The sequence below is a fragment of the Arachis stenosperma genome, chromosome 9, assembly GCF_014773155.1.
Source record: "Arachis stenosperma cultivar V10309 chromosome 9, arast.V10309.gnm1.PFL2, whole genome shotgun sequence".
NCBI lineage: Eukaryota > Viridiplantae > Streptophyta > Magnoliopsida > Fabales > Fabaceae > Arachis > Arachis stenosperma.
The window spans coordinates 163,047,878-163,074,089 of NC_080385.1; the positions used below are offsets into that span (position 1 = coordinate 163,047,878).

General features: G+C 32.7%; 3 protein-coding genes across 7 annotated transcripts; 2 read left to right on the plus strand and 1 right to left on the minus strand.

The window, feature by feature from the left end:
- The first annotated feature begins 8,300 nt into the window (after positions 1–8,300).
- On the plus strand, positions 8,301–15,375 carry LOC130950647 (uncharacterized). 3 transcript variants are annotated; one of them, XM_057879202.1, is made up of 14 exons: positions 8,301–8,479; positions 8,934–9,294; positions 9,504–9,742; positions 10,301–10,457; positions 10,560–10,637; positions 10,999–11,073; positions 11,187–11,306; positions 11,708–11,872; positions 12,029–12,551; positions 12,642–12,798; positions 12,955–13,064; positions 13,622–13,734; positions 14,391–14,751; positions 14,863–15,375. In XM_057879202.1, the coding sequence occupies exons 2-14, from the start codon at positions 8,959–8,961 to the stop codon at positions 15,171–15,173; spliced, it is 2,745 nt and encodes a 914-aa protein (XP_057735185.1). In that variant the 5' UTR covers positions 8,301–8,479; positions 8,934–8,958; the 3' UTR covers positions 15,174–15,375. The 3 variants fall into 3 exon arrangements, with proteins under 3 accessions (XP_057735185.1, XP_057735186.1, XP_057735187.1); XM_057879203.1 differs by lacking the exon at positions 8,301–8,479 and having other exon boundaries at positions 9,073–9,294; positions 9,504–9,602; XM_057879204.1 differs by lacking the exons at positions 8,301–8,479; positions 8,934–9,294; positions 9,504–9,742; positions 10,301–10,457; positions 10,560–10,637 and having other exon boundaries at positions 11,034–11,073; positions 11,203–11,306.
- A 903-nt stretch (positions 15,376–16,278) lies between these two features.
- LOC130948269 (GCN5-related N-acetyltransferase 4, chloroplastic) lies at positions 16,279–19,011 on the plus strand. Of its 2 annotated transcripts, none has more exons than XM_057876979.1 (3): positions 16,279–16,584; positions 17,321–17,717; positions 18,576–19,011. In XM_057876979.1, exons 1-3 carry the CDS (start codon positions 16,410–16,412, stop codon positions 18,871–18,873), a joined length of 870 nt encoding a protein of 289 aa, XP_057732962.1. In that variant the 5' UTR covers positions 16,279–16,409; the 3' UTR covers positions 18,874–19,011. The 2 variants fall into 2 exon arrangements, with proteins under 2 accessions (XP_057732962.1, XP_057732963.1); XM_057876980.1 differs by lacking the exon at positions 16,279–16,584 and adding an exon at positions 17,179–17,200.
- A 297-nt stretch (positions 19,012–19,308) lies between these two features.
- On the minus strand, positions 19,309–25,925 carry LOC130948267 (uncharacterized). 2 transcript variants are annotated; one of them, XM_057876977.1, is made up of 18 exons: positions 25,744–25,925; positions 24,914–25,147; positions 24,562–24,640; positions 24,138–24,321; positions 23,618–23,670; positions 23,057–23,145; positions 22,328–22,564; positions 22,076–22,140; positions 21,759–21,819; positions 21,522–21,639; positions 21,363–21,444; positions 21,186–21,258; positions 20,963–21,024; positions 20,692–20,787; positions 20,239–20,393; positions 20,047–20,143; positions 19,794–19,871; positions 19,309–19,705 (listed from the first exon to the last, which is right to left on the minus strand). In XM_057876977.1, exons 1-18 carry the CDS (start codon positions 25,748–25,750, stop codon positions 19,592–19,594), a joined length of 1,884 nt encoding a protein of 627 aa, XP_057732960.1. In that variant the 5' UTR covers positions 25,751–25,925; the 3' UTR covers positions 19,309–19,591. The 2 variants fall into 2 exon arrangements, with proteins under 2 accessions (XP_057732960.1, XP_057732961.1); XM_057876978.1 differs by lacking the exon at positions 24,914–25,147 and having other exon boundaries at positions 25,744–25,874.
- Between the last annotated feature and the right edge of the window lie 287 nt (positions 25,926–26,212).

The following is a 26,212-nucleotide window of genomic DNA, read 5'->3' on the forward strand; positions in this document are numbered from 1 at the left end:
TTTAATTGAAAGAGTAACAATTTATACTGCTTCGTAAATTCTTCTATAATTTTATCTAGCATCAATAAAATTCCACTATCACTGATTTTAAAAAAAATTAAAATCTAAAACGATGGTTAAAAATAAATAAAGAGGATAGATTTAATTTTTCTATAATTGTATGCTTTTTTTTTCTATTTGCATTTTTATCACAGTCCACAAGTTCTATGTTTTATAAATTAACGTTAATTCATATATAATATATAAATAAATTTAATTAGAATAAATAATAATTTATTTATTTTATTTTAGACTTTATAAATAAAAAAAACTAATTCACTAATATAATGAATTATAATTAATGTAGTATAATTAATTAAGTAATATAAATTATAATAAATTATATTAAAATTTAAATATGTAATCAAATTAATTAGTTGATACAATTAAATTAGTGCAATAAAATGTATTGAATGAGTTAAAACAATTAAATTGAAAAACACTTTTCGAAACATGCCACGTCAGTTTCATCATTAAGTATAGACATCCGATTTTTATATAATAAAATAAATTATTTATCAATTATGTCAACCCTATATTAAAATCAGCTATTAAAATAGTTATTAGAATAAAATACATATTAAAATTAAAATATATTATACATTTATTTATACAAAATAAATTATGAGTAATTTTAATAACTAATTTTAAAAGTGTAAAATAATTTTTTTTTATCATTTATATCATATTTATCAAATATAATCCATTCCGACTTAATCGATTAGACCAAAAATTCAATCACCAGCTCATTAGTTTGGGTTGAGTAATCATTTGAATCAGTTAAATAATTAATCTAATTAAACATAATCAAACTCAATAAAATTCAATAAAATTCATTCAAATTGGTTTAAACTAATCTGGTCAAACTTACTCAAACCTAGTTGAGCTAAAAAAAAATAATTTTTATACATATTTTTCATCGATTTTGATCGGTTTATGACAATTTTCAATTTTAAATAGTTTGATATCAAACCAGTTAATTTGATTCGATTTTTATAATTATAATATAATTTATTCTAATTTTTTCATATAAAAAATTTAAAAAATATATACTAATAAAATATAAGTATAAAAATTAATAAAAATAATAAAAAAATTATGTTGTTCATTAATATTTTTATAAAAAAAATATAAAATATATTAATTTAATATTTCTAAATATAATATCTATATTTATATTTCACCTGCTAAACATAATTTTATTTTTGTCTATCTCGATATTCTATATTTATAAACAAACACAATGGTACCATCTTAGATACGTAGTTAATCTTCACCGCACCGATTCTGCTTAAGTCCTCATCATATCTTTGATTGAGCGATTTAAAGATGTGTCTCCATATAGTGGTTCACCAAACAATAAATTTTGTATAAATACTTAAATAGTTTGACTTATTTGAGTATGTCTAAAATGAACATAATAATTTTGTGTATATTAGATATATCATATTTATATAAATGATCAAATTTTATTAAATAAAAATAAAAAATTAATATAAAAGAAAAGTATTGATAGATTTCAAAAAATATATAATATCCTAATATATAAATAAATATCTTTTAATATACAATACTTTAAATAATAATATAATCTTTTGTTTTTAAATAAATAAATGTAAAACACATAAATACAAAAAATATGAATATTTTTTATTTCATTAAGATTAATTATTATGTAATAAAATTTTATAATATTAAAATAATATTTTAAATGGTAACATAAAAATATAAAATAATTAAATTTTATTTTATATTACTTAATAAATAATTAGATTACTATATTTAAAGACAAGATTTTTTTTAAAGATCTTTTTTTAGACGCATCAAACTCACAATATATTCTCACTACTCATAACCAATTTAAAAGAAGTAATATTTTATGAAACTGATTTAATTCATCACTATAACTCTCTTTTTTCATGAAAAATTTCACATTTATTATCGTTCAAATCATTTTAAAAACCATTATACTTTATAAATCTATCTTTATAATTTCCTAATTCTTCAATGGGTACTACAGCCTCATCTTCCTATATCAGTGATCATTATACTCACTCAAATGGTAATATTGTGGAAGTGCAAATTTTTGACAAGATATTTATTAGAGATTTTATTTGCATGTAAATATTCATTTTACATACAAAAGGAATGATTGTTCTTGTTGCAAATTCATTATTATATTTTATTTTACATACAAAAAGGATGGATGTTCATTTTACATATAAAAAGGATAATTATTCTTGTTGCAAATTTAGTGAGAGACTGTTGGGGCAACAATGGTACTAATAGAATTTTCAAGAAAGGCAGCAGTGGATGGTTAAAAATTTGACAAGTGGTATGGAAGTTTGATAAAGAAGACGTTTATACTACTTACTCATTTGTGCAAGTTTTGCAGGAATAGACTATGACGGATAACGTCCTTAGCTACAATTTCACAAATGGTATCTGAAAATGACTAGTACTCCCTAGAGTTGAGTTGTTTAATTGGTTTGTTCTAGTAGGTCGAGTTAATACAAAGGATATCGTTTGAGTAGATTCGGCATCATTGCTCAGAATGATAATGTTTGTGTGATGTGCAACAAGGAAGTTGAATCTGTCCAACACTTGTTTGTTACGTGTGAGTTTGCTTGGCAGGTATGGTGCGCATGAATTGCTCATGTGGGTTGGGTCTGGTGCATCCTAGGATCCATAAGAGAACATTTTGAGAGATGGAGGACGATGCCTATGAGAAAAAATGAGCGTAAAACATGGTTAGTGGGGTTCTTCTCAGTTATATGAAATATCCGAATATGTGAAAATGAATTCATTTTTCAGAATAAGACAATGGTCGTGGTGGAATGCATTGCTAGAACATTTTATAGCTCCGATAAATGGTGTGAAACTAACTTATGTTGTTAATGAGTATGCCGAAAATGACATAGGAGTTGCTTGGTATCTATTATTTGTTTTGTATGTTCTATAGAGTGTGTTAAGCTTGTTTTGACTTTCAAAAAAAAATTGTCAATTAAAAAAAATAAAAAAATAATAAAAGTTTTGATAAAATTATATATAATGACAGAATAATTAAATTTTAAAAAAATTACTTCAAATATAATAACGAGTTATTTTATTTTTATGTAAAACGTAATGTTAAATAATGAATTTTTTTCTAGCTTACATTGACCAATTATTTTAAAATTATATTTTTCTCTTAAATATAGACCCTAAATCATAAATTATTAATTCTGAATCTTAAATTATAAATTTAAATTGATTAATGTTGATTAACTAATAATTAATTCTTTATACTTTTTCTTTTATCAAATATGGTCGAATAATTCTAAAATACTAAAATTTATGTCATTTAATATTGACTTTTACTTAATAATATAATTATTGACTTGATGTACGTGCTAAAAATTATATTTTATTAATCTTTGTTATATTATATTTTAATTTATTTTGTATTTAATTTAATTTTATCTTATAAAATTTTTAATTCCACCACTATTTAGTGCAGTTGTGCAGGACAAAAAAATTTGTTTACTTATAACTTATAAGAGATGGGATTAGTGGGTTACATCCCAAAAACAACAAAAATTAAAGAATAAATAATTATTTTAGCACCTAAAAAATTTTAAATTTTGACTACAAATTTTAACTTTTATTTCGATTTTTCTGTTTGACAAAGCATATCAGCACCTGATGATGGCCATTATTGGCAAGCATATCAACATAGAAATGGTTGATCTTCACCGCCGATTCTGCTCATCATATCTTTGATTGAGCGAATTAAAGAGGCGCCTCCATAGTAGTTCACCAAACATTAAATTTATTTGTATTTTTGTATAAATAGTTTGGGTCTAATCTTACCAAACAAAAAATCTATACTCACTGTATTTGCATCTTTGATAGAGACACCTACTAACCAAATTTTTTATGGTGGCGGTATGCCTCCTAATAAAAGCACTAGCTCGATCACAAAAGCTGGAACACTACTAAGTTTGGGCATTAAATAATCCCCCTTTTATTGAAAAAACTATATATGAAAATAACTCCGCCTATATTACACTTGTGATATTTAACCGGTCTCAAATTCGGATAAAGAAGGAGAATTGTGTTAAGTTTTTGACAACCAACATAAAAACATAGTCGAATACTCATGACATAAATAAAAGACATTATTGCGCTAAAGTTAGGTTGTTGCCCGGAAGTAACACGCTGTATGGCTCGAGTACGGTATCAAATGAGTAAGAGCCGCTGCATCGGTGTCTGGATGTAGTGTTAAATGAGTAAGGGTTCTCGCGTTTTCGTGAACGAACGAGGGTAAATAAGCTAGTTCACAAAGTAAAAGGTAAATGTCGGAGCGACAGAAAGTTGAGATTTGGGACATGAAACATCGGTACTCTAACAGGAAAATCCATGGAGGTGGTGGACACCATGACAAGGAAGAAGATTAACATTAAGTGCCTACAAGAAACAAAATGGATTGGTGCGAAGGCTAAGGAGTTAGATACTTCTGGTTTCAAACTTTGGTATACAGGAAAGGTGAATAATAGGAATGGGGTTGGTATTATTGTGAATAAGCAGTGGAAGAAGGACGTAGTGGATGTCAAGAGAGTGCGAGATCGGATCATCTCTATCAACTTATGATGGAGGGAGGTGCTTTACATGTGATTAGCGCCTATGCACCGCAAGTGGGTTCGGACGAACAATACAAGATAAGGTTTTGGGAGGATCTAGAGAGTTTGGTCCAAGACATACCTTCGAAAGATAAGATTTTCTTAAGAGGATATTTAAATGGCCATGTTGAAAGAGAAGTGACTGGGTATGGAAGTATTCACGGAGGCCATGGTTTCGGGGTGATCAATGCCGAGGGTAAAACTATTTTGGACTTTTCCTCAACCTTTGACATTCTCATCGCAAATATATGTTTTAAAAAGGGAGACGGACATCTTATAACCTATAAGAGTGGCATGACAAGCTTTCAAATTGACTTCTTCTTGTTGAGGAGAGTTGGCCAAAAATTTTGCATTAAATGTAAAATTATCCCGAGAGAGAGTTTGACAACACAACATAGGATGCTCGTCATGAATTTTCGCGTTGAGCAAAAGTTGAAGAAAAGATATCATACGAAGAACCCAAAGACGAGGTGGTGGCGGATGAAAGATGAGGAACAAAGAAGCTTCCTAAGATGGGTAGGAAAAGAGGCAAAGTGGGATGGGAATGGAAGCGCCGAAAAGATGTAGAGGGAGATGACAGAAGTTTTTAGAAGAACAACAAAATAAAATTTTGGTGAATCTAAAGAAATAGGACCAAGAGCCAAGGAGTCCTGGTGGTGGAATGCAAGTGTATAAGAAAAGATAAAGATAAAAGAAAATACTTTAAAGAGTGGTATTTATGCCGCAATGTAGATAATTGAAAAAAATATAAGACGGATAAGAAAGAGACAAAAATGGCTGTAAGTGAAGTAAGAACAAGAGCATATGAGAGTATCTACCAGTCTTTGGGTATGAAATAAAGAGAAAAATGTATATATAGAATCGCAAAGAGCCGTGAAAGAAGAACGAGAAATTTGGATAAGGTTAAGTGCATAAAGGATAAGGATGAAGAAGTGCTGACTCAAGAGGAGAAGATTAATGAAAGGTGGAAGAGCTATTTCTACGAGTTATTTAATGAAGAACATGAGACTCTTCTGAGCCTTGGTCGGTTATGCACTAGGGAAGAAGATCAAAATTTTGACTACTATCAAATGATTCGAGACTTCTAAGTAAAAGAGGCTCTAAAGCAGATGAAAAATGGCAGGGCAATAAGACTTGATAATATCCCGATTGAGGTTTGGAAGGGTCTTGGAGGAAAAAGTATCAACTGGTTAACCAAGCTTTTTAATGAGATTTTAAGGTTAAAGAAGATGCCTGATAAGTGGAGAAAGAGCACTTTGGTACCTATCTACAAGAATATGGGGGATATACAAAGTTGCAGAAACTATAGAGGGATCAAACTCATGAGCCATACTAAGAAGTTATGGAAAATTGTGAAAGATCGAAGGTTGAGAAAAGAGACACAAGTAACAGAAAATAAATTTAGATTTATGCCAGGCAGATCCACCACCGAAGCAATCTATCTGCTAAAAAGGATGATGGAGAGGTATTGTAGTAATAAAAGGGATCTACATATGTTGTTTATTGATTTGGAAAAAGCGTATGATAGGGTGCCAAGGGAGGTCTTATGGAAGGTTTTAGAAAAGAAAAGAGTAAGGATCGTATATATTCGTGCAATTAAAGACATGTATAATGGGGCCACAACTAGTGTGAATACTCAAGGTGGTGTGACAGAGAAATTTCCTATTGGTATATGATTACAGCAGGGATAATCCTTAAGTCCATACCTTTTCACATTAGTTTTGGAAGTACTCACAGAGAACATCCAAGAGCCTGTGCCATGGTGCATGATTTTTGTCGATGATATCGTCCTTATGGGAGAGTCAATGGAAGACCTAAATAAGAAGTTGGACTTATGGAGAGAAGCTCTAGAAGTGTATAGTCTGCGCATAAGTCGTAGCAAGACGGAATATATGGAATGTAAGTTCGGTCTAATAAGGGAAAATCCTAATATAGAGGTGAAGATTGGAGAAAATATCCTACGAAAAGTTAAAAGTTTTAAGTATTTTGGGTGTATCATACAGGATAATTGAGAGATTGAATATGATGTAAATCATAGGATCCAAACAGGTTGGTCAAAATGGCGGAGTGCATCTGGTTTTATATGCGATAAAAAAGTGCTTTTAAAACTTAAAGGTAAATTCTATCGCACTGCTATAAGACCGGCTATGTTATATGGTACGGAGTGTTGGGCGGCCAAAGGGAAACACGAACATAAGTTGAGTGTGACAGAGATGAAGATGTTGAGATGGATGAGTGGTTATACGTGATTAGATAAAATAAGGAACGAAGATATAAAGAAGAGAGTTGGATGAGCACCCATTGTGGAAAAGATGGTAGAATTGTGTCTCAGGTGGTTTGGACATGTGAGAAGAAGACCGACAGAACACGCAATTAGGAGGGTGGATGAGATGGAAGATGGGTAAGGGGTGAAAGGTAGAGGAAGACCTAAGAAGACAATTCATGAGGTGGTCAAATAAGATCTACATATAAACAGTTTTTCTGTAGACATAATATTTAATAGAACTCAATACGTGTTGTTAGATTCATGTAACCGACCCCACCTAATGAGACAAGACTTTGTTGTTGTTGAATTTTGGCATATAAGTTTTTAGGTTTTTATTAAATTTATATTAATTTTCAATTTCATGAATAACTTTGTCGAGATTATTACCAAAAAAAAATTGTAAATTATCAGTTGATAGGGATAAATAAAAAAATTAATGCAAATATTATTTATGTAATTATGGTTTAAATCTAATTTTTTTAATAACAACATAACAAGACACTCTAGAAATCTACTTTGCATTGTTTTGTAAAATTTAATTAATATTATTTTATAAAAATAATAAAAATAATTCTACTTCTATATAAAAAAATTACGACTAATTTTTTTTTTTAAAAGTGAGATAAGTAATATACTTTCAATATTATAATTTTTCATATTTTTTAAAATTGTGAGAAGAATCAAAATTAGACGATATAATTTTTGTATTTTAAACTTTTTAATCTTTGTAAAATAGAAATCAAAATATTCAATTTTTATCTCTTAAAAATTAGAGAGTTTAATTTTGTACCATAAATAATACTACATTTGAAATTAACACTTCAGTAGTCAATAATCTTAAAAAAATTATTGTCAACTCAATATAAAAAATAAAAAATTACTTATATAATTGTCAAGTCTACTTTTTCTAATTCTAATAAAAAACATTCTATAAATATATTCAAATATTTTATATTATTTTATTTTATTTTTGATTTTGATAAATTTTTAAAACATAGTTACTTTCGTTTAAGTGATAATATATAATAATTAGATGCGCATATATAATATTTTTAACAAAAATATTAGAGAATCAATAGAATTTATTATTTTTAACTAACAGTTAATTAATAATATTTAAAAATTTAAATTAAAAATATATTATTAAATTATTAAACTAATAACTAAAAATATCCGCTAAAAACAATAAATCCTACATGCGTTTTTCTCTATTTTTAAATTGATAATCCGTAAAAGCACAAATTAATGGCAAAACAAAGAATAGATAGATAAATCTTTCTCAAAGATAAAAAGAAAAAGGATAGAGAATATCTTTTGAGTTAAATATATAGAACCCAAAAACACACAGCACTTCAGTTTCAGTATTGAGTGAATGAGTGATGAGCTGTGTGTTTGGGTCAAACCACCATCTCCAATTCATCGCTACATAACTCACTCTCAACTCTCAATCCCACTCCCACTCCCACTCCGTTCTTCTTTCTCTTAACCATATCATCATTCAATTCTCACACAGGTTCTCTTCTCATCTTCTTCTCTTTCGTTGTTTCATTGCACTTCCATAACGATATCAATTATGTTTATTCCGTTGACTTTAATTGCCTAATTCGCTCTCTAATAATCGGTCTGATTTGGATTTGGAGATAAATATGTGAATGGGATCAAGTTAGTAGTTTTTTCCCTTCTATTTATCAGTTTATGTTGTCCGGGGTTCAGAATTATTCACTTGTTTTTAGTTTGTTCAATTTTATAGTCCTATTCCTATAGAACGATGTTACATTATCGGTTGTTTAAAAGACTTGTTTTTTCTTGTGGTTTTGCTCAATTTGTGAACCCCAATTGAGAACTATTAATTGATCAATGAATTGCTGGTATTGGTTATATGCCATTATAGTTTTCTATGTTGGTAGATTTTATATTGTAGCATTGCACTGATCATTTTTGTACATGTCTTGCACGAACTTGAGCAGCTAATTGTCACTAGATTCGCTCGAAATGCGGCAGAGGCGCGAAACAGCTTCAGCTGCATCTAAAGGGTCAAGCAGTGGTGAAGCAAGTGAAAAGCCTAGTGATGGTGTTGAAATCCGCACAAATGTTCGGCTCGGGAATCCAAGGAGGTCTTCATATGTGTGGCTGGCTTTGTTATTGATAATCACTTATAGCTGTTCATCCATTTATAATTACCAGTTTCAGAACATGCCTATGCCTCTTACCTCAGAACAGGCTGGCAAAAGAGGTTTCTCAGAGATTGAGGCATTCAAGCATGTCAAGGCCTTGACTGAGTTCGGCCCTCATCCTGTTGGTTCTGATGCTCTACATAGCGCCCTGCAGGTTGGATCCTTGACTTTGTTGGTGTTTCCTTTTTTAGTATTGCTGTTGAAGTCAGTGAAAGAACTTACTGGTACTGTATTGCGAGTAAGAAAATAATTTGCGGGATCATAATGTGAATAGGAAAAGAACAATCTATTTAAATTCAGTGTGGTCTTGATAGTCCAGTCTCTGTTAATTGTGCAATTCATTTAACATGCTTCATCTTGCAGTATGTTTTGACAGCATCTCAAACCATCAAGAAAACAGCTCACTGGGAGGTGGATGTCGAAGTGGATCTTTTTCATGCGAAGTCTGGTGCAAATCGCCTGGTCAGTGGCTTATTTATGGGGAAAACACTTGTTTATTCAGATCTGAGTCATGTCGTAGTAAGAATCTTGCCAAAATATGTATCTGAAGCAAGAGAGCATTCTATTCTGGTCTCTTCTCATATTGATACTGTTTTTTCAACGTATGTTTTCTTCATCTATCTACTCCCATACTTCTTTTTATAACAATGTTTATTTATAAAATTTCCAATATAATGCTAACAGTTTTGGGATGTACTCATGTTTGGAACTGCAATTTACTGACGAATATGTTATGAACCGGGGGAGGGTAATATTGTTGGATCCCCTATATGCAAGGAGAAAGATTTGATGTTATACAAATATGTTTGTGTTTTGCTGAATTGTTAACACATTAATCACTTTAAACAGTGGAAAATGTAGTTCTTTGATCTATAACTGTGAAACATTAATATATCACTTCCTGCTATCATAATGATTTGAAACTAATGTACAGGAGTAGGACAATTAGAAGATTAATGATGAAATACTAGTACTTTTATAGGAAGATCACTTTATTAGAATATTATTCAACTGCCATTCATTGTTTTACTTGGAGCTTTGTTTCTGAAATTCTACAAAAACCTGTGAAGGGTCAGCTTTGAGTATATGACATATGAGATAGTTAATGATTTTTTCCAATCTTATCATTTGCCACTAAATATATAGCATTGATTTTACAGGGAAGGGGCTGGAGATTGTAGTTCATGTGTCGGTGTCATGCTGGAACTTGCTCGTGGAATTTCTCAGTGGGCTCATGGATTGAAGAGAGGTGTTATATTTTTATTCAATACTGGCGAGGAGGAGGGTCTCGATGGTGCTCACAGCTTCATAACCCAGGTTTGGAATTCTACTTTCAACGTATTCTTAAATTGTTACCTGAATTTTTAATTTATTATAAAATAATCCTTGCTGGAAAAGTAAATAAATTTGTTGATGCAGCATCCTTGGAGTAGTACTGTTCGTATGGCAATTGATCTGGAGGCCATGGGCATTGGAGGGAAGTCCAGTATTTTTCAGGTCTGGTTATTGATACTCATAGTGCTATTTCTTTTGGTTCCGCTATTTGCAAGTTGCCTCTCTTCTTTGCTAATTGAAACAGATAGAATGTACACAGTAATGGTGTCATAGTTGTGTCTTTTGAATCATAGTGAAATTAATATTTTCACTCCAAGCCTTTTTTATAACCTACAAATGTTCATGCCTCAAGTTTGAAAACTGAATTTCCCATTAAAAAAAAAGTAGTTAAATCAATTTTCGAAAGTAGCATGGTGATTTAGCTATTTTGACATCCATATCTGATTCTTCCTGGAATTTGTCTGTGAATACTGATAATAAATTTATGGGTCTACATTCTTATTATTGCCTTTGCATTTAGTAGGCTGGTCCCAATCCATGGGCTATTGAGAACTTTGCTTTGGCAGCGAAGTACCCATCTGGCCAGACTATTGCACAGGTTTGTAGATTCCTTTATTTAACCTTTTTCTTTTTTGGTACCGCTTTTTGTCAATGATTTTATTTTTAATGTCTTTAAAATATCCCTTATATTAGCTAACATTAATGCTGCAGGATCTTTTTGCTTCAGGAGCCATAAAATCTGCGACAGATTTCCAAGTATACAAAGAAGTTGCTGGCCTTTCTGGGCTTGATTTTGCATATGTAGATAACACCGCCGTATATCATACCAAGGTCTCCTTCTGTTCTTGCAGTTTTTTCAAAATAATGCGACTGCTTTTTAGTACTTTATTGCCAAACATTGAAATACATAGTGTTGTTGATGTGCTGAAATAAGTCATTGAGAATATATATTAACATTAACTTGTTTTAGTTAAAGAAGAACATAAGAATAAGAATTAACCACTTGATAAGTGAAGGTATAGTTATTACAAAGAACTGATCAGATGAAGAATGTGTGTTCAATATAATTTTGTCACTATGGATATTTTAGGCTTGACTAATGTACTGTACCCTACAATTTATTGATGAGTAGCATTTATGAATAAAAAGCGGTGGTGGCAGAATTGGGAGATGTCCGGGGTAAAAACGGCTTCAAATGTTTGCATGTCTCATGTATCTTTTCCCTGATGCAGAATGACAAATTAGAGCTTCTGAAGAAAGGTTCTCTTCAACATCTGGGGGAAAATATGCTTGCTTTCCTGCTTCATATTGGTGCAGCTGCCGACTTTCCAGTCGGCAATGCAACAGAGTCAGAGGATGATATAAGCAACAACAATGCCATCTATTTTGACATTTTGGTACTATAATGCCATGTTTTATTTATTTTTTTTGTTTTAAAAAATTTTCAGAGTCATGGCAACTGTATTTCCATTCCCTGCTTTATTATGTATGTGGTGCATTGTTTTCTGTATGAGGATGATTATAAATTTCTTTGACGCCTTTGATCTTTTCAGGGGACATATATGGTTGTTTACCGTCAAAAGCTTGCAAATATGCTCCACAACTCGGTGATAATGCAATCACTTCTAATATGGACTACATCGTTGGTTATGGGTGGTAAACCAGCTATGGCTTCACTGGCCTTGTCGTGCTTGAGCATTTTCCTGATGATGTTTTTTTCCCTAAGTTTCGTCTTCCTTGTTGCGTTTATTCTCCCTTTGATATGTTCATCACCTGTACCATATGTTTCAAGCCCATGGTTGGTGATTGGATTATTTGGTGCACCGGCTTTTCTTGGAGCATTTACTGGTCAACATTTCGGTTATCTTCTACTCAAAATTTATCTTTTAAATGTACACTCAAAGAGAAGGCAACTGCCAGTCATTATTCAAGCTGATATCGCCAAGTTGGAGGCCGAAAGATGGCTCTATAAAGCTGGATCCTTTGTGTGGCTTATTCTTCTCACTTTGGGAAACTACTTTAAAATTGGGTCTTCCTACTTGGCTCTTGTTTGGTTAGTCTCTCCGACATTTGCATGTAACTATCACAACCTCTTCTCTCTACTTGTTAGAACAACTTTTTTGTTCTCCCTCTCTCCTAGTGCTAAATTTCGATTGAAATATTCAGATGGATTTTTTGAAGCAACGTTAACCCCTGCCAGGTTACCAAAACCACTCAAGCTGGTAACCTTGCTCATAGGATTGGCCATACCAATTTTATTTTCTGCTGGAACTTTTGTTCGGCTTGCTGCCACAGTTGTTGGGGGTATGGTTCGCCTTGATAGGTAAATGTTATGTTTTTTTCCCCCTCTTTCTATTCTTTGTTTACTGATAGATACAAGAAACAATCTTTATACGAGCCATGCCTATTGCTTATAAGTTTGTCATAAAAAGATTTAGTTTTGTAGTCAGGTTCTTATCTACTTTTCATTACTATGCAGGAATCCTGGTGGCACTCCTGAGTGGCTTGGAAATTTTTTGATTGGTGCATTCATTGCTGTTGTCTTGTGTCTGACATTGGTGTATCTCCTTTCATATGTCCATCTATCAGGTTTTGTTTACTATCTAATCCGAAGTAATATTGAAAACTTATTAGTAATAATCGGATGGCTACTTTGCTTGGCTTTTGATGTTGCCGAGTTATCAAAGAAATTCAATTATCACAGCACATGTTTACTGAAACTAACTAAAATTTTATCGTCAATGATTTTACTAAGTAAACCATTAGCTTTCAAAATTAAATTAATGATTAAAATGTATGTATACTTAAATCACAATTTTTGGAAATGACAGCAAAAGCATAAAAATAAATGCAATAAGAATAAACTTTACTTATTTTCAGAATATTTTAATTATCGTTTGTGATTGAGGAATTGTCAAAGTATAAGTTACGAAGTATAGCAACTGATTTTCTGATATAAAGGAATATGTAATGATTAAAAATCCTAATTCATCCTCCTAGTACCTAAATAGTTAAATGGGAAAGAATTTGAATGTATATCAAAATGATAAAGTCTAGAATTAGGAGGATAGTTTAAGACTTCCAATCATATATATATATAGCTCTAAAGCATCTGATGTTTATCTTAATGTTAAATTGGTGTGCAGGTGCAAAAAGGGCAATCATCTTAGCTACTTTGGTGTTGTTTGGTTTATCACTTGCAATTGTATCCTCAGGTGTTGTTCCACCATTTTCTGAAGACACTGCTAGAGCTGTGAATGTAAGTTTCAATCGGCGTGTATATTATTCCATCCTTTTTGGTTCTGGATTGACGATCACTTCAGAGTAAATATACAAAAGTACTCACGGAAGAGTGTAGAGGGGACAAAAGTACTCCCAAAAGATTAGAAAATAGTCTGATATGCTCTCCCAAGATTGTTTTTACAATTCAAGATTGCCTCCCATTGTGTATACAAACTGGAAATGGTTTCTTTAGATGTTGTTTAGCGATTTGAGAGATTATACAAACTGGATTTGGATTCTCTAAATTTTGAATTTCAATTTAGAGGGTAAAGTGTGATCTTTTACCCTTAAATAGTTTCTCTTTCATTTTTTCTCTTGGTCTCACCTATAAAATAAATGGTGAGAGATCACACTTTACCCTCTAAAATGAGAATTCAAAATTTAGAGAATCTAAATTCATACAAAACTAGTAGAAAGTTAGATAATGGAAGAGCAGTTTTGACTTGTGGAAATAATCTTTGGGGTATATCGGATTATTTTATAATCATTTGAATGCACTTTTGCTCCTTCTATACTCTTTCCTGTGTACTTTTTCCATTTATGCTAAAAATAAAATTGAACTGCATTTGATGAATTTAAGTTGATTAGCCAACATAAACAAGTATAATTCAGTCCTTGTTTCTGTACTTTTAGGTTGTACATGTTGTGGATGCGACTGGAAGAAAACCTTATGCAAGCCAGAATCCTGAGTCACATGTATCTTTATTTTCTACTACTCCTGGAAAATTGAACAAGGAGGCAGAACAGATTGATGAAGGTTTTGCATGTGGGAGAGACCAAACAGTTGATTTTGTAACCTTCTTGGTCAAATATGGTTGTCGGACTGATAACGATGCTTCAAGCGGCTGGAATGAATCAGATATTCCTACAATGAATGTCGAAAGTGATACGAAAGGAAATCGAAGAACTTCACGAGTTTCAATTAATACAAAGGGTTCCATCCGGTGGGTTCTTGCGATCAACACCAACGAAATAGAAGATTTCGAATTAAAAGGTACTTATTTTTCTCTTGTAGTTGTTCATATGTTTATACTTCTATTTGTTTTCCAATCCTTTTTATGATACCCTCTTAAGTCTGAAGTAATGTTTGTTTTTCACTCCTCAGATGCAGAGAATTCAGAAGAATTGATTTCAGTTGACAAAAAGACTAATGTGGATGGTTGGCACATTATTCAGTTTTCCGGAGGAAAGAATGCGCCAACAATATTCGATCTGAATCTTTATTGGAGATCGGATTCGACTCGGACAACTCATGAAACTGACAGTCCTCTGCTGAAACTCAGGACTGATGTTGACAGAATAACGCCAATAACCGAACGAGTTCTTTCGAAGCTTCCGCGATGGTGTTCTTTATTTGGAAAGTCTACCTCTCCACATACCTTGGCTTTCTTGAAAAATCTCCCTGTTCAGTTTTAGGTGCTTGAAATGTATCCTTGATGTCTGGTTACTATAGCCCAAAGTAAGACATGTTAGAATCTTCAATTTTCCACTCATATTATGGGGGTTCTAACTTCTAATCTATTCTTTCAAGACCATTTTTTGTTCTGCTACTTGTAAAAATGAAATTAGATTTAATTGTTGACGAAGATTTGTCTAATTAATGCCTTTATTTTATTTTTCTTTCGGTATTGTGAATTTCTTTTTCATAACTAACATTAAATTTTCTCCCTAAAATTGCACACGTTTATATGTACAATGCAAAAGCCAGTTAGTAGGTTAAATGAGTTGGTTTAGTAGTATTTGTCCGTTTAAATAAGTGTCAGAAGTTCGAATTTTATTTTGTGCATACAGCAATCTATTAGTGACAGACTCTTAAATAGAGTTCAAATTCGTAACAAATTAGTCTTTGACCTATCGGATTGAAAATTATCGTGGACAAAAAAAATGTTAAATTAACAATTATCTTTCTATTTTATTTTTTTTCAATCGGCTTATAATTTGTAGGGTAACTATTTTTTGTTTTAAGAATATATTTAAAAAATATAATAATAAAATCTTATAATTTTTTTATGTATTTAATGCATTAATATAAATAATTTTGTGAATATTTTTTTATAATGATCCTAAGTGCTTCTTTAGAATATATAACAAGACCTTAATTTATAGTATGAATTCGTGATGCACGTGCACATGCAATGCAGTAACTTGGTAACCATTCAAATCAGGTAAGAATTGCAAGGTTGTTCTATTTACACGCTGCATGAGTTTTATTAGTTTCACATAAATGTCTTTCATAATTTCTTACAAGTGAAAAAAGTTCTGATTGTTGGAACTAATATGAAATTTTCATCTTGATTTTTTTTTGGGGGATAAGATTTTTCAACTAAGCTATAGTTATAAAATCAGATTTACACTGAATCTAATAACAGCCTGATAGGAACATGAAATAACACATATAAATAATAATAAAAAAATCCGAAGACATGGATAGAGATGCAAGGTGAGTGGACCCCACAAGTTTGGAAAATCAGTGGAGACAACCAATCTTGTAAGTTAAGCAGTCCAATTTGGCAGCTTAGTAGTTATGATTTTATTTTATTTTGCTTTTTTGATGTTGTTCTTGTTCATGACTTCTCATCACTCTCCTTACAGTAACCATAAACAGAATCTTAGGATTCTTCTGAGACCAATACAAGAACACCCTTCTACGAAATGCGGTCTATTCTTCTTCCTCTTGGAACCTCACTCTCTCTAACTCCTATTACACTAAACACCTCAAAAATCTCACCTTTCAATCTTAATCTCAAGAGACCAACCACTATCCCATCTTGGTCTTCTTCTTCATCTTCACCTCATCAATTCTCACTTCTTTCTCTCTCCCAATCAGGTACCTTCCCTTTCTTTGTGGCTTAATTTCTTCAAGAGTTGGTTACAGTGATTGCTGGGTCATGCATGTTCTTTGAGTTCTTCCTCTTTTTATGTTGAAGTTATTTTCTTTTTCAGAAATTAAGTTGATGGGGTGATTAAAGCAACCATTTTTAGCTGTGTACAAGATGAAGAGGGTCAATTAATGGGGTGGCTATTTGGAATTCATTCAATTTTTGGAAACTGATGGGGTTGGTCAACTTGGCTTATTAGGAACACTAGCATAGCAGCAAAATTGGGCAAATGAGGGAAAGATGATTTGATTGGTGCAGAATTTAACTAGATTGTTGATGGGAAAGCATGATTGTGCAAATGAATCTTTTAAAGAACCAATTTTGAGTTTGTGAGAATGGTATTTAGCAAACAGTAGCACATAATTTAGTTCATAAAATTTAAAACTTCGTGAAATGCTACCTTAGTAAACTACATTTAGCAATGTAGCACAGTATACTAGATTATCCAACAATTTTCCAGTTTCATACTTCAGGTTTTGATTTGATCTAGTACAGAAGCACACTGGTTTCTTGGCCTCTTTGATTTATTCATGGAAGTCAGTGAGTGAATTATGAATATGTGGGGTAAAGCAATATTACCCTTCCTTTGTTTCGAATAATAACTCATTACAATGAATATGAATGTTGTCCTATTCAAAGAGAGCTTCTCTTAAGTGGTATAAAGGCTTTAGTGTTTGAATGTAGGATTATGCAGGGCAAGTCAAGTGGTTGACTTGTTCCCAACTGTGTCTCCTGAAATCATAGTCCGCGAGGCGAGGTTAGAGGACTGTTGGGAAGTTGCAGAAACTCACTGCAGCTCCTTCTTCCCTGAATATTCTTTCCCATTGGATTTCGTTCTGAGGATGGACAGATTGGTTGCTATGTTAGCCGGAGTCTCCATACCGAGTGGCTGCAAAAGGACCTGTTTGGTTGCTGTTATCGGCAGCTCACTCGATCAAACTTTCTTGTTTGGAAGTGATGATTTCAAGATTGGTGGATTTGATGGCAAATTCAGCCTCAATAAAGGTTATGTGGCTGGTATATTGACCGTAGATACTGTTGCAGACTTTCTACCTAGAAAGGGACCATTGAGACAGAGAAGGTAAGTTAAAGCTTGCTTTTTTTTGGAACTTGGATTAGTGAGGATTTGTGTGTCTTTTAAGATTTTTTAGTTAAATCTGGCCTATGTTCTTGTCAACTTTTGGCTTTGGTTTCTTCCTTAAGAATTTGGCTTTCTAGATTATGTGTTCTTTTCTTTTCTGTCGTTGTTCTGGTTTTTGTATATATATATATATATATATATATTTTTTTTTTTTACTTTGGTAGCTTTGTCTATATTCTTCATAAAAAGGAAAACTTGTTTAAAAATGTATGCATATATTGGTTGTTGCACCTAACAGAAATTTATTTTATAGAAAGTTATTTTATGTTAAAACCTACAGACCAAAATCTAATGCTAAAAAAATTAACTGTATTATATCCCTGTATATTATATCATACAAGTTACCTTTCAATTGTATTATGAGTTTAATTTTGACATATTGACAGTTTAAAAGCGTTTTATACAGTTGTCCAATCATATTTGTTCTTTTAAATGGCCATTCACACCGTCAATATAAAAGGTAGTTATTTTTTCTAATGTGTCATTATGTAATTAGATGTATATGAAAAAACTGCTTTACACTTACGATGCATCAAAACTAAATTCTTGTAATATATTGTAAACTTTTGCTTGTTTGAAACTGAAGGTTAGATCTCTTCAGACTGATCACTATGAAAAGTATACTTGCCCTTAAACAAAAAACGCCAAAAAATATTGTCTTTTAAGACTTATATTCACCTGGAATCTTTTCTTTTTAATACATGAAATCTTTTAAACCCTCCAACCCTTGAAAATAGCTAACTTTTAATCTTTACACATGGTTTACATTTCATTTTAATGGTGAACCCTTTCTTGTAGGACTGGAATTGCATACATATCAAATGTGGCAGTGAGGGAAAAGTTTAGGCGAAAAGGAATAGCTAAACTATTGGTAGCAAAGGCAGAATCACAGGCCAGAAATTGGGGTTGCCGCGCAATTGCATTGCACTGTGATTTGAAAAATCCGGTGGCCACCAAGTTATATCAAGGCCAAGGTTTCAAATGCATTAAGGTTCCAGAAGGAGCAACCTGGCCTCAGCCAAAAACATCACCTGATATTCAGTTCAACTTCATGATGAAGCTTCTCAACAATTCACCTGCTTCTGTATCTAATTAGATACATAAGAGGAAGAAATATCTATGTTGTGATATATATTTAATGGGGAGGAAAGGTGCTAGATGTGAATGGCTTGTAATTGGAGTGTGTATATAAGTAAACCAAAGATAAATCAAAATCACTTTGGAGCATTTTTTAGTTTGCTTCAGTGTCAAGCAAATTTATAGCTATTACAGAATTGAGAATTGTCCAGCCATTCTAAATTTCTCTTTTGAAACAAACGTTTAACTGAATCCAACATCCAATAGAAATTTGCACATTGAAAATCTTAATAAAAAATGTTTGCTAATTAAGGAAACAAATTAAGTAATGAACATTCAAATTAGCTGCTCTTGTATTGAACTTCCAGAGCAGTGGGACTCTGCTTTTTTCTTTTAATTCTTTTCCTTCAAACTGTATCTTTCTTATGTCTATATTTTTCTTTCATTGTAAACATAGAAAAATAATAACCTGGAGATGGATTCAGAACTAATATTAGCACATGCAAAGTACAACAAAATTAGGAATTTAGGATGCTGCTCTCAAAATAGTACCTCGCACTGCAAATTTTATCACAGATATGTCGTATATTTCTAACCCTGGGACACTGAACGTACCCTTCACATCCATACAACTGAGCATCTCTGATATGTTCATTCACACTCACATTTGCAGTTGCTAAGAAATATAAAGCAAACGCTTTTCCAGCACAAAACTCATCAATTCTACCATGAAGCATTTAACTTGCTTCTCTCAAATATTTGTCCAAAGCCGATATGTCTAAACCTGCAAAGTCCTTCACAGCCGCTAGCACAGCAAGTGCAAGCTTCACAGCGTCACCCTTAGTTGGTGCCTACAATTCATTTTTGAATTAGTTGCAGACTTGCAGCATATTAATATTGCGTATAAAAGCTCAAGCATAAGCCGTGAGAACGTTTTACCTCAATGTTAAGGGGAAGTACAGGATCATGGAGTGAAAGTCTAAGAAGAAACCACCCACCATAGCCAGAAACTCGAACCTGATTGAAAATTAGATCAGAAGATACATTCTACAAATTATTGCAGAAAATTCGAATACTGGTTTTGTATGGTTCGAATGCCCAAAAATATAGCCTTTATAACTTCTTGGATAATAACTTTTCTCAAATGCTAATCAAACATTAAAAATCTAGCATTAAGAAGGGACAGACATACCCCTTCATAATTTACAGGAGCCTTTCGTAGGTTTGGATCAGAGCCAATTGATTTCTCCAACTGCTTCAGCACAGTTTCCCCATATTCCCGGAAGGATCTAAAAGCTCTTGGATGTCAGTGAATTCATAACACATTTTTTCTAGTGGAGGAAGAATGTGGTTTCAAACAGAGAATCTCTATGCACAGACTTACCCTCCTTTAAGATCTGGGTGGTTTTGGTTTATCTTTAATCTCAGTTCTAATGATAAAGCCGGTTCGTGGAGTCCTTCTATTAAGTCAGTCAAAACCTTGCTTCCACCATCCATTCCTGAAGCTCTCACTGAGGCAAGTTTGTTTAAGATCTTGACCTGGACATGATTACATACAGAACTTGAAACTAATCTTGACACGAACTTAACTTACGCTTTTAGGTTGACTGGTTGAGCAGTTCTTTACATAATACCATAGTCTCTTTAACCAAGTAAACTACATTCCATGTTCAGTTTTGCAAAAAGACACCAAAAATAAAATGAGAAGAGAGAGAGAGAGAGAGAGAGAGAGGAGGCGTGGGGGTAGGAAGAAAGTATTCATATGAATGGAGTAATAAGAGATGATTAATTTGGCAATGAGTTGTCTGGCCAATACAATTAAAAATTTAAAACATACCATTAGGTATGCACCATCATCAAGCCAATGGTTCTCCTTGAGAGCTCCATGTCCACTAGTTTCAATCGCCAGATGTGACTCCTCACCAACAGAGTTCTGGCAACAAGATTGCTTCCATAAGTCAAATAGCTTATATTGTTTGAAATAAAATAACAAAGAAGCTATTTGATAATGGTTACAGTCAAGCACTCAGATGAAGGGCCTTTCCTTGACTAACTACAATGATTTGTATAATTTATTTATTGAATAACAGGCAAAGCATTCATCATACCAAACGAATAGCTTCATCAATCACATTTTTGTAGCCTCTTTTGAACCGATGGTGTTTCCCGCCTGATACAAAATAGCATTAGTAAATTATTAACCGTTTCTGAATACAAGAAATTCACAATTCAAATTGAATTATTGAAATGAATAAGGTTATAATAAACCCTTAAAGTGAGGTGGGAGAGGGAGACTATTATTAGATCATGTCAGCTTAGATTCTGTTATACCAAGTTTATTCTCAATAAATGTGGTAAGGCCATCAGAAGTGACACTGTCCGTGACAATAGTTGTACCCGGATGCTAGAAAAAAAAGATGATATAACGAAATAATTAGTAATATTAACTATTCAGTGAATAAGGATTATAAAGCAAAGGCCAGATAAAGCAAAAATTAAGAGCCTTACTTCCTCAAGAACAATTGCTGCCATTAAGGCAATTAAACGATTCCGATTGAATTCACGGCCTTGAAAATCCACAGCAGCAGATCTAGCGAAGGTGATAGATCTTTAACAAACTTAAAACAGTATGCATGTGGCAAGACCAATAAGGAATAAGATCCTTACCTGTCCACATCAGTATCAAAGATAATTCCAAGATCAGCTCTGCTTTGAAGGACTGCCTTGGTTATAGCTCTCATAGCTGTTTTGTCCTCTGGATTGGGGATATGATTTGGAAATAAGCCTGTATACAGGAACGATTATTAATGAAGTCCAAGAACTAAACCTAGCTGAAATAATTCCTTTAGAGAGAGAGAGAGAGAAGGAAAAAGAAGGGGGGGGGGGGGGGGAGGAGATAATTACCATCAGGCTCCAAAAATTGACTACCGGTAGTAAATGCTCCGAGTGGTTCCAGAACCTTTTTCTGATTAATTATCAAAACGAAACATCAAATATTAAGTTTGGAGAAAGAGTCAAATGCACATTGCACTTCAGCATTAGGCCTATTGAAGGCTTATAAATCATACATTTGTTGCTCTGCTAAGCTCATCCCTTTTGATGGATTTTTCAAGGAAAAAATCATTTTACAAACAATTTTTATTTTTTTTTTTGATAAAAGGTTTTACAAAAAGGTTATTTTAGAAAAACAATTAAAACTAAAGATTACAAAGGCTACTTACAACAAAGAAACCTCCTGCTCCATTGCCTGCATCAACAACTATATGGAAACCACCCAATGGCTTCTCTGTCAGTAGACAATGCAATATAAAAGATTAGAAAATAGGATCAGAACATTCAAAAAAACGACAGAGGAAAAACTGTAAATGCTACAATAAAAATAATAACACATAATGTCTCCCAATAAGAACTCCATTATTAACCACTTCATTTACCAAACAACTATTTATTATCATACCAATATCAAGCCATACCTATGCTTCCCGCTGCTTTGCGAACTGCCTTTACTAGGTCAGATGTATATACATTCATGTAATCAACTTGCTTAATAGATGATGAAGCCTTTCTCTCAGAATTTGCTAAACTTTCAGCTGTAAATTGATTGTATATATCAGCAGCTCGCTCTAATACGTCTTTGATATCAGTCTTTCCAAGTCCACCAGCATTTGTGAAAAATTTGAATCCATTCCGGTTGAAGGGCAGATGACTCGCTGTTCACATATAGAGATGTTTCATAAACAATTGGTGAGTTAAATATTCAAAATTTCATTTTATCCATGAGAAATTATTTTTCAATTACCAAAACCAAACTAAACTAACATAAAAGTGTCTGTCAAAACCCATGGATGTTAATTATTAACAAACAGGAAATAGTAAAAACAATTCATGACCACCAATACAATAACAAGCTAGTAAGGAAAACCACTCAGTCTAACAGCTAAGGGTTAAGGCATAAATAGTAGTTCCTTGACATAGTATATCAGGTTTCATGGCTAAGTGATTTTGTTTGAACCCTCCTTTCAACATTCTCCAAGATTCATTATAGTTTCACAAGAAGAAGCATGTGCAATACCAATCTCTACAGATAACTCAAAAGGGCTTTTGCATTGAAGAGCATGTTACAAACAAAATCTAAAGCTTTCAAACAACTATGATGTCTTACAGTTAGAATAGTGACATTCAGCTACAACCTCATCATGTACCTGTTATCATAATGGATCCATCAACAGGACACAAGAATGCTTCATCCTTTGTGAGTGTGCTATTGAACATGGCTGGTGTTGATGCTAATCTGAAAATGAGCAAACAATGGTATTAACTGACTAGGCCATTAGAATGGTCTTATCCATGGTGAAAACTACTAAATTAGGCAAACAAAAGAAAGACAACCAATTAGTATCATGTCTGACCCAATGAACAAATAAGGAGAAAAAAAACACACACACACACACACACTCACTCATTTGCAGATAGCTATCCATGATAGGTTCAAGAGACTACTAAACGTCAATATTATCAATAATTTTATGGTGTAAAAAAAACACTAGACATTTGATTATGGGGTTGTGGCTCAGGAACTCAGGTTGGTTTCATCTGAAGGTTATTAAACGCTGATAAGACATAGTTAGGGTCAATTTAACAAGAGATCTCTTTGGCCAGATGCTTACTATCATTAGGGTTTAAACATGATTTCACCTGTCCTCATTATCAAATCAATAACATAAGGTATAAAAAGTAATGCAAAAAATAAAAATATCACCCACCCATATTGGACAACTTCTAGGCCAGCACCAGCAAGACCACGAGAAATTGCATTCTGAAATTTAGCAAGTTCATAAGCAAATAGTCAGTTCTAGCCAAGTATTTGTTATTTAGATACATGCATGCTCTAACAATAGGAAGCCTGTAAAGAAAGACCCCTTTCATAATTATACATTTCAAGTTATTCATGACTTCAAATCACAATCCAAAAGCAAACTCAAATATTAAGTTTCTGTATTATGGAGAATTTCCAAAGGAAATAAAAGGAAATGAAGCGTAGAATATATTCCTACTCAAAACATTGACAAGAAGTCAAGAACAATATAAAGCAATAGATTTTCAAGGTTATATTGTTCGTTCCAACCTAATTTGAGACAGTAGACTTATGTTAAATTATATGTAGTTTCTAACTTCTAAGTCATAAAATTTTTTTAACATAAACAACAAAACCTTCTATATTAGATGTATTAAACAAATATTTCCACCAAACGATATAAGGAAAAAAAAAATCTAAAGTCTAACCTGTAGTAATTTAGCTGATATTCGGGAATCATGGCCAATAGAAACTCTCAAATTCTGAGAAGCGGCTGCTTTCTTTCTCTCAAATAACCATGCTGCAAAACCAGCGGCAATTGCTTCAGCAACCGGTTCAGTGAGGCTAATTGGCTCTCCCTCAACACCATCAACAGCCACACCACGTATGTCACTGTTTAAATTATTGTTATTTATATGTAAAAACCACAACAACAACAGGATGTAAGATCTAAGAAATGTTGGTCATCTAAACAAAGAGGAAGAAAAAATTGGGCTTCTACAGCAGGAAGCTGCCCAAGAAATACTCTAGTACTCTACTATGCAGTTGCAGTTAAAGTGAAATTAAGAAGATTGAATGATCAATGAATTATTCATGACACATTTAAACAGATCACAGGGCAGTGATCCTGACCTGCCATTTTGAAGCCTTAGAAAATCAGTCTTGTCCAGATACGGAACAGCAGTAGCAGATGCAGATGCAGATGCGGAAGCTGTAACCATGTTCCAAATGGAAGGAACAAACATCCATCAGAAAATTAACTTTTTTCATTTTAAAAAAAATCCTAAAGGTAAGATACAAAACAAATTCTGTAATAATACAAATGAAATGCATGCTCATATACAGATGCTGATATATCAGTACATTTTGTACATATAAAAAGCCTAGGAAGGAAGAGACAAAGAGATCAATATTCTACTAAATGTGTTCAAACTAAATGATTTTCCAGTTATATTAACCTGTATAATGAGAGTCTAGAACAGACCATTGCAGTGAATGTTTCTCTGGATAATAAAATCATTGTTGGGTTTGGACAAATTGCGCAATTGCATGGATGGGTTGGAAGTCCATGCCAACTTCCCCGGTGGTGAGGGAAGCGAGTTGCGCATATAAGGGGCAAAATAGGCCCTCTGACTCTGTGAATGGAACTGCCTATTCTGTTGGTAGTAGCAATGTGACTGTGACACAAAAACATTTTGGACAATCTTCCCTGATGTTGCTGCATATAAACACATTGACACACCTTTATCAGATTTCATATATTCCAGGTTCATAAAATGCCTTTTGCTCTTTCATTCCCTCACCTATCTAATAATTTCCAATCAAATGTGAAGTTTTTTATTTCTTTTATTTTTTTTTTAAATTATTTTCTGACTATCATCATGTCAAGTTAGTACTCAATCACTCTCTTGCTCCTACATAATCGTAAAATTATAGACGATGAGAATTCTGTGAATCTTGTTACGAAACACTATCAATTTCAACCATTCTTCAATCAAACTCGATTTCATTTTATCCCTTTATTTAACAATTCTTAGAGTAATTATTCTCCTCATAACATAATGGAAAAAAGGAACAGTGATTCAAAGGTTGTACTGCAGAAGAAAACAGTCCATTCCGAGATAGAAAAATATTAAAGATAGAACACAAATTCAAGAGGATGTTTTTCCGCACAATCAGAGTACGTATAATGTTATTCAATGATTTGAATCCATTATTACATTAAGAAAGTTCGAGAAAGAAAAAAATGATTGAAATGGAAGGGAAAATAGAATAGAGATTGAAAGCGGAACGGGGTAAGGAGAGGAATATGACCTGCCATGTTGAGACTGGATTGAATTGCTTCACAGAGAGTGAGAGAGAGAGAGACAGAGAGAGAGAGAGAGATGGTGAGTGTAGGAAAGAAGAACAAACTAGTTGGTGAAGAAGCTCGATGAATATATTGCTGCTTCGTTTTTCACTTTTTTTTTTTTTTTTTCTGTAACCTTCCACCAACTCTCTACTACACTTGCACGTGTATCGCACGTGACAGAGAGCTTCAAGCCTACAAAATAGTTCGTTGGTAGAATCACAACTCGGTCTAAATTACGGTTTTTTCCGATAGGAATGTGTGTTATATATTCTTCGTTTAATTAATAAGTAATGTTAGAGGGAAAAAAAAAACAGTAAAACTTATTTTATTTAGTATTTATAATAATTAATAAATATTAAGTAAAATAAATTCTAGTTGTCCGGAGAGGATTGCTCCAACCCCCAATCCAAGCTGGCAATTGTTGTCTCCATA